A 14,613-nucleotide genomic window follows, 5' to 3' on the forward strand; every position below is an offset into this window, starting at 1 on the left:
CAACAAGACCAGCTACATAGACTGTATCAACAAGTCCAGCTACATAGACTGTATCAACAAGACCAGTTACATAGACTGAATCAGCATTACCAGCTACATTGATTGTTTCAACAGGATCAGCTACATAGACTGTATCAACAAGACCAGCTACATAGACTGTATCAAAAAGACCAGCTACATCAACATAATCAACAAGACCAGCTACATAGACTGAATCAACAAGACCAACTACATAGACTGTATCAACAAGACCAACTACATAGACTGTATCAACAAGACCAGCTACATAGACTGAATCAGCAAGACCAGCTCCATAGACCGTTTCTACAATATCAGCTCCATAGACCGTTTATACAAGATCAGCTCTATAGACTTTTTTGAAACAAGACCAGTTACATAGACTGTACATGCAAGACCAGCTACATAGACTGAATCAACAAGACCAGCTACATAGACTGTATCAACAATACCAGCTACATAGACTGAATCAACAAGACCAGCTTCATAGACTGAATATGCATGACCAGCTACATAGACAGTATCAACAAGACCAGCTACATAGACTGTATCAACAAGTCCAGCTACATAGACTGTATCAACAAGACCAGTTACATAGACTGAATCAGCATACCAGCTACATTGATTGTTTCAACAGGATCAGCTACATAGACTGTATGTGCAAGACCAGCTACATAGACTGAATCAAAAAGACCAGCTACATAGACTGTATCAACAAGACCAGCTACATAGACCGTATCAACAAGACCAGCTACATAGACCGTATCAACAAGACCAGCTACATAGACTGTATCAACAAGATCAGCTACATAGACTGTATCAACAAGACCAGCTACATAGACTGTACAAACAAGACCAGCTACATAGACTGTATCAACAAGACCAGCTACATAGACTGTATCAACAAGACCAGCTACATAGACCGTATCAACAAGACCAGCTACATAGACTGTATCAACAAGATCAGCTACATAGACTGTATCAACAAGACCAGCTACATAGACTGTACAAACAAGACCAGCTACATAGACTGAATCAGCAAGACCAGCTACATAGACTGAATCAGCAAGACCAGCTACATAGACTGTATGTGCAAGACCAGCTACGTTGACTGTATCAACAAGACCAGCTACGTAGACTGAAACAACAAGACCATCTATGTAGACTGAATCAACAAGACCAGCTACATAGACTGTTTATACAAGATCAGCTCCATAGACTGTTTATACAAGACCAGCTACATAGACTGTTTAAACAGGACCAGCTACATAGACTGTTTAAACAAGACCAGCTACATAGACTGTTTAAACAATACCAGCTACATAGACTGTATGTGCAAGAACAGCTACATAGACTGAATCAACAAGATCAGCTACATAGACTGTTTATACAAGACCAGCTACATAGACTGTTTAAACAGGACCAGCTACATAGACTGTATATGCAAGAACAGCTACATAGACTGAATCAACAAGAGCAGCTACATAGACTGTATATGCAAGATCACCTACATAGACTGAATCAACACAATCAGCTACATAGACTGTATCGATACGATCAGCTACATAGACTGTATCAACACGATCAGCTACATAGACTGTATCAACACGATCACCTACATAGACTGTATCAACATGATCAGCTACATAGACTGAATCAACACGATCAGCTACATAGACTGTATCAACACGACCAGCTACATAGACTGTATCAACATGATCAGCTACATAGACTGTAACAACAAGACCAGCTACATAGACTGTATCAACAAGACCAGCTTTAGAAAAATCACAGCAGTAAAGCATCATCCCTTTCCCAACCAATCCTTCTTCTTAAACACCATGTTGATGCTACTCTTTAGATTGATATAACTCCCTCAACTCTGTCTTTTATTTCTCCATTCACCTTCTCATCTGTTAACATAAACAGCTGGTCATGTATATATTTCAATGAGCAGCTGGCCCATGTTGACTCCATTGCTTCCCACAGTTTGTGTGGTGGACCATTCTTGCTACACACAGGAAACTGTTCATGTTAGCATGCAAAAAACTGCAGCTTTGCAGTTCTTGACACAAACCGGTGCACCTGGCACCTACGGCAATACCCCGTTCGAAGGCACTTAAATATTTTGTCTTGCCTTATACTGTATACTGTATACTTGTATACTTATACTGTTATACTGTACTGTACCCAGACAGTCTTAGAATCAGAAGTACATATGTCTCCTTGATCATATACCAATGTTCTCTTCTCCAGTTGAATGAATAGTATCTACTGTATGTTCATACCAATGTTCTCCTCTCCAGTTGTGTGGTGGATGAGATGGATTTCTCGGCCTTGGAACTAGATGAGGCTCTCAGGAAGTTCCAAGCTCACATCAGAGTCCAGGGAGAGGCCCAAAAGGTGGAAAGACTCATAGAAGCATACAGGTAACACTAACCCTATATACTACAACACCACTTTTTTATTTTTTTATTTTTTTAACACACCTTTATTTAACTAGACAAGTCAGTTAAGAACAAATTCTTATTTTCAATGACGGCCTAGGAACAGTGGGTTAACTGCCTGTTCAGGGGCAGAACAACAGATTTTGTACCTTGTCACCTCAGGGATTTGAACTTGCAACCTTTCGGTTACTAGTCCAACTCTCTAACCACTAGGCTACCCTGCCGCCCCACTACCACAATACTACCACTACCACAATACTACCACAACCACAATACGACCACTACCACAATACTACCACAACCACAATACGACCACTACCACACCACTACCACAATACTACCACAGTACTACAACGATTATACAACACCACAACCACTGCCACAATACTACCACTCCACTACCACAATACTGCCACACCACTACCACAATAATGCCACACCACTACCACAACACTGCCACACCACTACCACAATACTACCACTCCAATACCATAATACTGCCACACCACTACCACAATACTGCCACACAGCTACCACAATACTACCACAATACTACCACACCACTACCACAATACTGCTACACAGTTACCACAATACTATCACTCCACTACCACAGTACTGCCACACAGCTACCACAACCACAATGCTAACACACCACTACCAACCCACACCACCACCACAATACTACCACAACACTACCACACTACTTTCAGACCAATACCACACCATACTACCAGACCAATACCACACCACTACCACAATGCTACCACTACCACAATACTACCACAATATTACCACACCACTACCACACCACCACTACCACAATACTACCACACTACTACCACTACCACAATACTACCACACCCACACCACTACCATAGTACTACCATGCTACTACCATTACCACACCACTACCACAGTACTACCACTACTACACCACAATACAACCACACCACTACCACAATACTAGCACACCACTAGCACAGTACTACCACTACTACACCACAACCACTGCCACACCACTACCACTACTACACCGCAGCCACACCACTACCACAACACTACCACCCTACTACCACACTACTGCCAGACCAATACCACACCACTACCACAGTACTACCACTACCACATCACTACCATTGTACCACATCACTACCACTACCACAGTACTACCACTACCACATCACTACCACACCACTACTACAATACTACCACAGTACTACCACGCCACTACCACAGTACTACCACACCACTACCACATCACTACCACTACCACAGTACTACCACAACCACAGTACTACCACACCACTACCACAGTACTATCACACCACTACCACAGTACTATCACTACCACATCAATACCACACCACAGTACTACCACAGTACTATCACACCACTACCACATCACTACCACACCACTACCAGACCACTGCCACTACCACATCACTACCACAGTACTAACACTAACACTACCACAGTACTACCACTACCACACCACTACCACAGTACTAAAACTAACACTACCACAGTACTACCACTACCACACCACTATCACACCACTATCACACCACTACCACAGTACTACCACTACCACAGTACTATCACACCACTACCACACCACTACCACAGTACTATCACACCACTACTACTACCACAGTACTATCACTACCACATCACTACCACACCACAGTACTACCACTACCACATCACTACCACACTACTACCACAGTACTACCACACCACTACCAAAGTACTACCACACCACCACCACAGTACTATCACAGTACTACCACAGTACTATCACAGTACTACCACAGTACTATCACACTACTACCACAGTACTATCACACCACTACCACAGTACTATTACACCACTACCACAGTACTATCACACCACTACCATAGTACTACCACACCACTACCACAGCACTACGACAGTACTATTGCACCACTACCACAGTACTACCACTACCACAGTACTACCACGCCACTACCACCGTACTACCACAAGACTTCCACATCACTACCACAGTACCACCACAGTACTATCACAGTACTATCACAGTACTACCACAGTACTATCACACCACTACCACAGTACTACCACACCACTACCACACCACTACCACAGTACTCACACCACTAACACAGTCCTATCACACCACTACCACAGTACTATCACACCACTACCACAGTACTATCACACCACTACCACAGTACTATCACACCACTACCACAGTACTATCACACCACTACCATAGTACTACCACACCACTACCACAGCACTACGACAGTACTATCGCACCACTACCACAGTACTACCACACCACTACCACTACCACAGTACTATCACACCACTACCACACCACTACCACAATACTATCACACCACTACCACATCACTGCCACTACCACAGTACTACCACTACCACTACCACAGTACTATCACACCACTACAACAGTACTACCACACCATTACCACATCACTACCACATCACTACCACACTACTACCACAGTACTACCACAGTACTACCACACCACTACCAAAGTACTACCACACCACTACCACAGTACTACCACACCACTACCACACCACCACCACAGTACTATCACAGTACTACCACAGTACTATCACAGTACTACCACAGTACTATCACACCACTACCACAGTACTATCACACCACTACCATAGTACTACCACACCACTACCACAGCACTACGACAGTACTATCGCACCACTACCACAGTACTACCACACCACTACCACACCACTACCACAGTACTATCACACCACTACCACAGTACTACCACACCACTTCATCACTACCACAGTACTACCACAGTACTATCACACCACTACTACTACCACAGTACTATCACACCACTACCACACCACTACCACAGTACTATCACAGTACTACCACAGTACTATCACACCACTACCACAGTACTATCACACCACTACCATAGTACTACCACACCACTACCACAGCACTACGACAGTACTATCGCAGCACTACGACAGTACTATCGCACCACTACCACAGTACTACCACACCACTACCACTACCACAGTACTATCACACCACTACCACAGTACTACCACACCACTACCACAGTACTTCCACTACCACAGTACTACCACACCACTACCACAGTACTACCACACCACATCACTGCCACTTACCACACCACTACTACAGTACTGCCACTACCACAGTACTATCACACCACTACCAGAGTACTATCACACCACTACCACAGTACTACCACACCACTCCCACATCACTGCCACTACCACTGTACTTCCTCTACCACAGTATTATCACACCACTACCACAGTACTATCACACCACTACCACAGTACTATCACACCACTCCCACAGTACTACCACACCACTACCACAGTACAATCACACCACTACCACAGTACAATCACACCACTACCACTGTACTGCCACTACTACACCACTACCACAGTACTACCACACCACTTCCATAGTACTACCAATACCACAGTACTATCACACCACTACCACAGTACTACCACATAACTACCACAGTACTATCACACCACTATCACACCACTACCACAGTACTATCACACCACTACCACAGTACTACCACACCACTATCACACCACTACCACAGTACTATCACACCACTACCACTGTACTGCCACTACTACACCACTACCACAGTTCTATCACACCACTACCACCGTACTACCACACCACTACCACAGTACTATCACACCACTTCCACAGTACTATCACACCACTACCACAGTACTATCACACCACTACCACAGTACTACCACACCACTACCACAGTACTACCACATCACTGCCACACCACTACCACTACCACAGTACTACCACAGTACTACCACACCACTGCCACAGTACTACCACACCACTACCACAGTACTACCACACCACTACCACAGTACTACCACACCACTGCCACAGTACTACCACAGTACTATCACACCACTACCACAGTACTATCACAGTACTACCACACCACTACCACACCACTACCACAGTACTATCACAGTACTACCACAGTACTATCACAGTACTACCACAGTACTATCACACCACTACCACAGTACTATCACACCACTACCACAGTACTATCACACCACTACCACAGTACTACCACACCACTACCACACCACTACCACAGTACTATCACACCACTACCACAGTACTACCACACCACTTCATCACTACCACAGTACTACCACAGTACTATCACACCACTACTACTACCACAGTACTATCACTACCACATCACTACCACACCACAGTACTACCACTACCACATCACTACCACACTACTACCACAGTACTACCACAGTACAACCACACCACTACCAAAGTACTACCACACCACTACCACAGTACTACCACACCACTACCACACCACCACCACAGTACTATCACAGTACTACCACAGTACTATCACACCACTACCACAGTACTATTACACCACTACCACAGTACTATCACACCACTACCATAGTACTATCACACCACTACCATAGTACTACCACACCACTACCACAGCACTACGACAGTACTACCACACCACTACCACAGTACTATCACACCACTACCATAGTACTACCACACCACTACCATAGTACTACCACACCACTACCACAGTACTACCACACCACTTCCATAGTACTACCAATACCACAGTACTATCACACCACTATCACACCACTGTCACACCACTACCACAGTACTACCACAGAACTACCACAGTACTATCACACCACTATCACACCACTACCACAGTACTATCACACCACTACCACAGTACTACCACACCACTATCACACCACTACCACAGTACTATCACACCACTACACCTGTACTGCCACTACTACACCACTACCACAGTTCTCACACCACTGCCAGAGTCCTACCAGTACTACACCACTACCACAGTACTACCACACCACTGCCACATCACTGCTACTACCACAGTACTACCACACCACTACCACAGTACTATCACACCACTACCACAGTACTACCACTACTACACCACTACTGCCAAATCACTGCCACTACCACAGTACTATCACACACTACCACAGTACTATCACACCACTACCACAGTACTATCACACCGCTACCACAGTACTACCACAGTACTACCACTGTACTACCACACCACTACCACAGTACTACCACACCACTGCCACATCACTGCCACATCACTGCCACTACCACAGTACTACCACACCACTATCACAGTACTATCACAACACTACCACTGTACTGCCACTACTACACCACTACCACAGTTCTATCACACCACTACCACAGTACTACCACACCACTACCACAGTACTATCACACCACTTCCACAGTACTATCACACCACTACCACAGTACTATCACACCACTACCACAGTACTACCACACCACTACCACAGTACTACCACATCACTGCCACACCACTACCACTACCACAGTACTACCACAGTACTACCACACCACTGCCACAGTACTACCACACCACTTCCACAGTACTATCACACCACTACCACAGTACTATCACACCACTACCACAGTACTACCACTACTACACCACTACTGCCAAATCACTGCCACTACCACAGTACTATCACACCACTACCACAGTACTATCACACCACTACCACAGTACTATCACACCGCTACCACAGTACTACCACAGTACTACCACTGTACTACCACACCACTACCACAGTACTACCACACCACTGCCACATCACTGCCACATCACTGCCACTACCACAGTACTACCACACCACTATCACACCACTACCACAGTACTATCACAACACTACCACTGTACTGCCACTACTACACCACTACCACAGTTCTATCACACCACTACCACAGTACTACCACACCACTACCACAGTACTATCACACCACTACCACAGTACTACCACACCACTACCACAGTACTATCACACCACTTCCACAGTACTATCACACCACTACCACAGTACTATCACACCACTACCACAGTACTACCACACCACTACCACAGTACTACCACATCACTGCCACACCACTACCACTACCACAGTACTACCACAGTACTACCACACCACTACCACAGTACTACCACACCACTACCACAGTACTGTGGTAGTGGTGTGATGGTACTGTGGTAGTGGAAGTGGTGTGATAGTACAATCACACCACTATCACAGTACTATCACACCACTTCCACTACCACAGTACCATCACACCACTACCACAGTACTGTGGTGTGGTAGTACTGTGGTAGTGGTGTGATAGCAGCCAGTGGAGTGGAGTGGTGTGATAGTAGCCAGATAGTGGTGTGATTGTACTATCACACCACTTCCACTACCACAGTACTATCACACCACTTCCACAGTACTATCACACCACTACCACAGTACTACCACACCACTACCACACCACTACCACAGTACTATCACACCACTACCACAGTACTATCACAGTACTACCACACCACTACCACACCACTACCACAGTACTATCACACCACTACCACAGTACTATCACAGTACTACCACAGTACTATCACACCACTACCACAGTACTATCACACCACTACCACAGTACTATCACACCACTACCACAGTACTATCACACCACTACCAAAGTACTATCACACCACTACCACAGTACTATCACACCACTACCACAGTACTATCACACCACTACCACAGTACTATCGCACCACTACCACAGTACTACCACACCACTACCACAGTACTATCAAGTACTATCACACCACTACCACAGTACTATCACACCACTACCACAGTACTATCACACCACTACCACAATACTATCACACCACTACCACAGTACTACCACAGTACTATCACACCACTACCACAGTACTATCACACCACTACCACAATACTATCACACCACTACCACAGTACTACCACACCACTACCACATCACTACCACAGTACTACCACAGTACTATCACACCACTACCACTACCACAGTACTATCACACCACTACCACAGTACTATCACTACCACATCAATACCACACCACAGTACTACCACATCACTACCACACCACTACCAGACCACTGCCACTACCAAATCACTGCCACTACCACAGTACTAACACTAACACTACCACAGTACTACCACTACCACATCACTACCACACCACTATCACACAACTACCACAGTACTACCACAGTACTACCACGCCACTACCACCGTACTACCACAAGACTTCCACATCACTACCACAGTACTACCACAGTACTATCACACCACTACCACACCACTACCACAGTACTATCACACCACTACTACTACCACAGTACTATCACTACCACATCACTACCACACCACAGTACTACCACTACCACATCACTACCACACTACTACCACAGTACTACCACATCACTACCACACTACTACCACAGTACTACCACACCACTACCAATGTACTACCACACCACTACCACACCACCACCACAGTACTATCACAGTACTACCACAGTACTATCACAGTACTACCACAGTACTATCACACCACTACCACAGTACTATCACACCACTACCACAGTACTATCACACCACTACCACAGTACTATCACACCACTACCATAGTACTACCACACCACTACCACAGCACTACGACAGTACTATCGCACCACTACCACAGTACTACCACACCACTACCACTACCACAGTACTACCACAGTACTACCACAGTACTATCACAGTACTACCACAGTAATATCACACCACTACCACAGCACTACCACAGTACTATCACACCACTACCACAGTACCATCACACCACTACCACAGTACTATCACAGTACTACCACAGTACTATCACACCACTACCACAGTACTATTACACCACTGCCACAGTACTATCACACCACTACCATAGTACTACCACACCACTACCACAGTACTACCACACCACTTCCATAGTACTACCAATACCACAGTACTATCACACCACTGTCACACCACTACCACAGTACTACCACAGAACTACCACAGTACTATCACACCACTATCACACCACTACCACAGTACTATCACACCACTACCACAGTACTACCACACCACTATCACACCACTACCACAGTACTATCACACCACTACACCTGTACTGCCACTACTACACCACTACCACATTTCTATCACACCACTGCCAGAGTCCTACCAGTACTACACCACTACCACAGTACTACCACACAACTGCCACATCACTGCCACTACCACAGTACTACCACACCACTACCACAGTACTATCACACCACTACCACAGTACTACCACTACTACACCACTACTGCCAAATCACTGCCACTACCACAGTACTATCACACCACTACCACAGTACTATCACACCACTACCACAGTACTATCACACCACTACCACAGTACTACCACAGTACTACCACTGTACTACCACACCACTACCACAGTACTACCACACCACTGCCACATCACTGCCACATCACTGCCACTACCACAGTACTACCACACCACTATCACACCACTACCACAGTACTATCACACCACTACCACTGTACTGCCACTACTACACCACTACCACAGTTCTATCACACCACTACCACAGTACTATCACACCACTACCACAGTACTACCACACCACTACCACTGTACTACCACACCACTACCACAGTACTACCACACCACTGCCACATCACTGCCACTACCACAGTACTATCACACCACCACAGTACTATCACACCACTACCACAGTACTATCACACCACTACCACAGTACTACCACACCACTACCACCGTACTACCACACCACTACCACCGTACTACCACACCACTACCACAGTACTACCACACCACTACCACTGTACTACCACACCACTACCACAGTACTACCACACCACTGCCACATCACTGCCACTACCACACCACTACCACTGTACTACCACACCACTACCACAGTACTACCACACCACTGCCACATCACACCACTACCACAGTACTATCACACCACTACCACAGTACTATCACACCACTCCCACAGTACTATCACACCACTTCCACAGTACTACCACACTACTACCACAGTACTACCACAGTACTACCACACCACTACCACAGTACTACCACACCACTACCACCGTACTACCACACCACTACCACAGTACTATCACACCACTTCCACAGTACTATCACACCACTACCACAGTACTACCACACGACTACCACAGTACTACCACATCACTGACACACCACTGCCACATCACTACCACTACCACAGTACTACCACACCACTGCCACAATACTACCACACCACTGCCACAGTACTACCACACCACTACCACAGTACTACCACAGTACTACCACACCACTACCACACCACTACCACAGTACTACCACAGTACTACCACAGTACAATCACACCACTACCACAGTACTATCACACCACTACCACAGTACTATCACACCACTACCACAGTACTACCACAGTACTACCACACCACTACCACAGTACTACCACACCACTACCACCGTACTACCACACCACTACCACAGTACTATCACACCACTTCCACAGTACTATCACACCACTACCACAGTACTACCACACCATTACCACAGTACTACCACATCACTGCCACACCACTGCCACATCACTACCACTACCACAGTACTACCACAGTACTACCACACCGCTGCCACAGTACTACCACACCACTACCACAGTACTACCACACCACTACCACAGTACTACCACACCACTGCCACATCACTGCCACTACCACAGTACTACCACACCACTACCACAGTACTATCACACCACTACCACAGTACTACCACATCACTGCCACACCACTGCCACATCACTACCACTACCACAGTACTACCACAGTACTACCACACCACTGCCACAGTACTACCACACCACTACCACAGTACTACCACACCACTACCACAGTACTACCACACCACTGCCACATCACTGCCACTACCACAGTACTACCACACCACTACCACAGTACTATCACACCACTACCACAGTACTACCACACCACTACCACTGTACTACCACACCACTACCACAGTACTACCACTACTACACCACTACCACAGTACTACCACACCACTGCCAAATCACTGCCACTACCACAGTACTATCACACCACTACCACAGTACTATCACACCACTACCACAGTACTACCACACCACTACCACTGTACTACCACACCACTACCACAGTACTACCACACCACTGCCACCTCACTGCCACTACCACAGTACTATCACACCACTACCACAGTACTATCACACCACCACAGTACTATCACACCACTACCACACCACTACCACAGTACTACCACACCACTACCACTGTACTACCAAACCACTACCACAGTACTACCACACCACTGCCACAATACTACCACACCATTACCACATCAATGCCACTACCACAGTACTACCACAGTACTATAACACCACTACCACAGTACTATCACACCACTACCACAGTACTATCACACCACTACCACAGTACTATCACACCACTACCACAGTACTACCACACCACTACCACAGTACTACCACAGTACTACCACACCACTACCACAGTACTACCACACCACTACCACCGTACTACCACACCACTACCACAGTACTATCACACCACTACCACAGTACTATCACACCACTACCACAGTACTACCACACCACTACCACAGTACTACCACATCACTGCCACACCACTACCACTACCACAGTACTACCACAGTACTACCACACCACTGCCACAGTACTACCACACCACTACCACAGTACTACCACACCACCACCACAGTACTACCACACCACTACCACAGTACTACCACACCACTACCACAGTACTGGGTAGTGGTGTGATGGTACAGTACTAGTACAATCACACCACTATCACACCACTTCCACTACCACAGTACTATCACACCACTTCCACAGTACTATCACACCACTACCACAGTACTACCACACCACTACCACAGTACTATCACACCACTACCACAGTACTATCACAGTACTACCACACCACTACCACACCACTACCACAGTACTATCACACCACTACCACAGTACTATCACAGTACTACCACAGTACTATCACACCACTACCACAGTACTATCACACCACTACCACAGTACTATCACACCACTACCACATTACTATCACACCACTACCACAGTACTATCACACCACTACCATAGTACTACCACACCACTACCACAGCACTACGACAGTACTATCGCACCACTACCACAGTACTACCACACCACTACCACACCACTACCACAGTACTATCACACCACTACCACAGTACTACCACACCACTATCACACCACTACCACAATACTATCACACCACTACCACAGTACTACCACAGTACTATCACACCACTACCACAGTACTATCACACCACTACCACATCACTGCCACTACCACAGTACTTCCACTAACACAGTAATATCACACCACTACCACATCACTGCCACTACCACAGTACTACCACTACCACTTCCACAGTACTATCACACCACTACAACAGTACTACCACACCATTACCACATCACTACCACAGTACTACCACAGTAATATCACACCACTACCACAGTACTATCACACCACTACCACTACCACAGTACTATCACACCACTACCACAGTACTATCACTACCACATCAATACCACACCACAGTACTACCACAGTACTATCACACCACTACCACACCACTACCAGACCACTGCCACATCACTGCCACTACCACAGTACTAACACTAACACTACCACACCACTACCACAGTACTATCACACCACTACTACTACCACAGTACTATCACTACCACATCACTACCACACCACAGTACTACCACTACCACAGTACTACCACGCCACTACCACCGTACTACCACAAGACTTCCACATCACTACCACAGTACTACCACAGTACTATCACAGTACTATCACAGTACTATCACAGTACTACCACAGTACTATCACACCACTACCACGGTACTATCACACCACTACCACAGTACTATCACACCACTACCATAGTACTACCACACCACTACCACAGCACTACG

The 14,613-nt window shown here is 46.1% G+C and overlaps 1 protein-coding gene across 1 annotated transcript in view; it reads left to right on the forward strand.

Annotated features, from left to right (window-relative positions):
• LOC112237209 (IQ motif and SEC7 domain-containing protein 1-like) overlaps nt 1-14,613 on the forward strand; it is a 129,695-nt gene that overhangs the window by 65,675 nt on the left and 49,407 nt on the right. Inside the window, 1 exon segment of the mRNA XM_042323740.1 lies at nt 2,325-2,447. Within this exon segment, the coding sequence (XP_042179674.1) occupies nt 2,325-2,447 (123 nt within the window).

The sequence above is a fragment of the Oncorhynchus tshawytscha genome, linkage group LG07 (genome assembly GCF_018296145.1).
Source record: "Oncorhynchus tshawytscha isolate Ot180627B linkage group LG07, Otsh_v2.0, whole genome shotgun sequence".
NCBI lineage: Eukaryota > Metazoa > Chordata > Actinopteri > Salmoniformes > Salmonidae > Oncorhynchus > Oncorhynchus tshawytscha.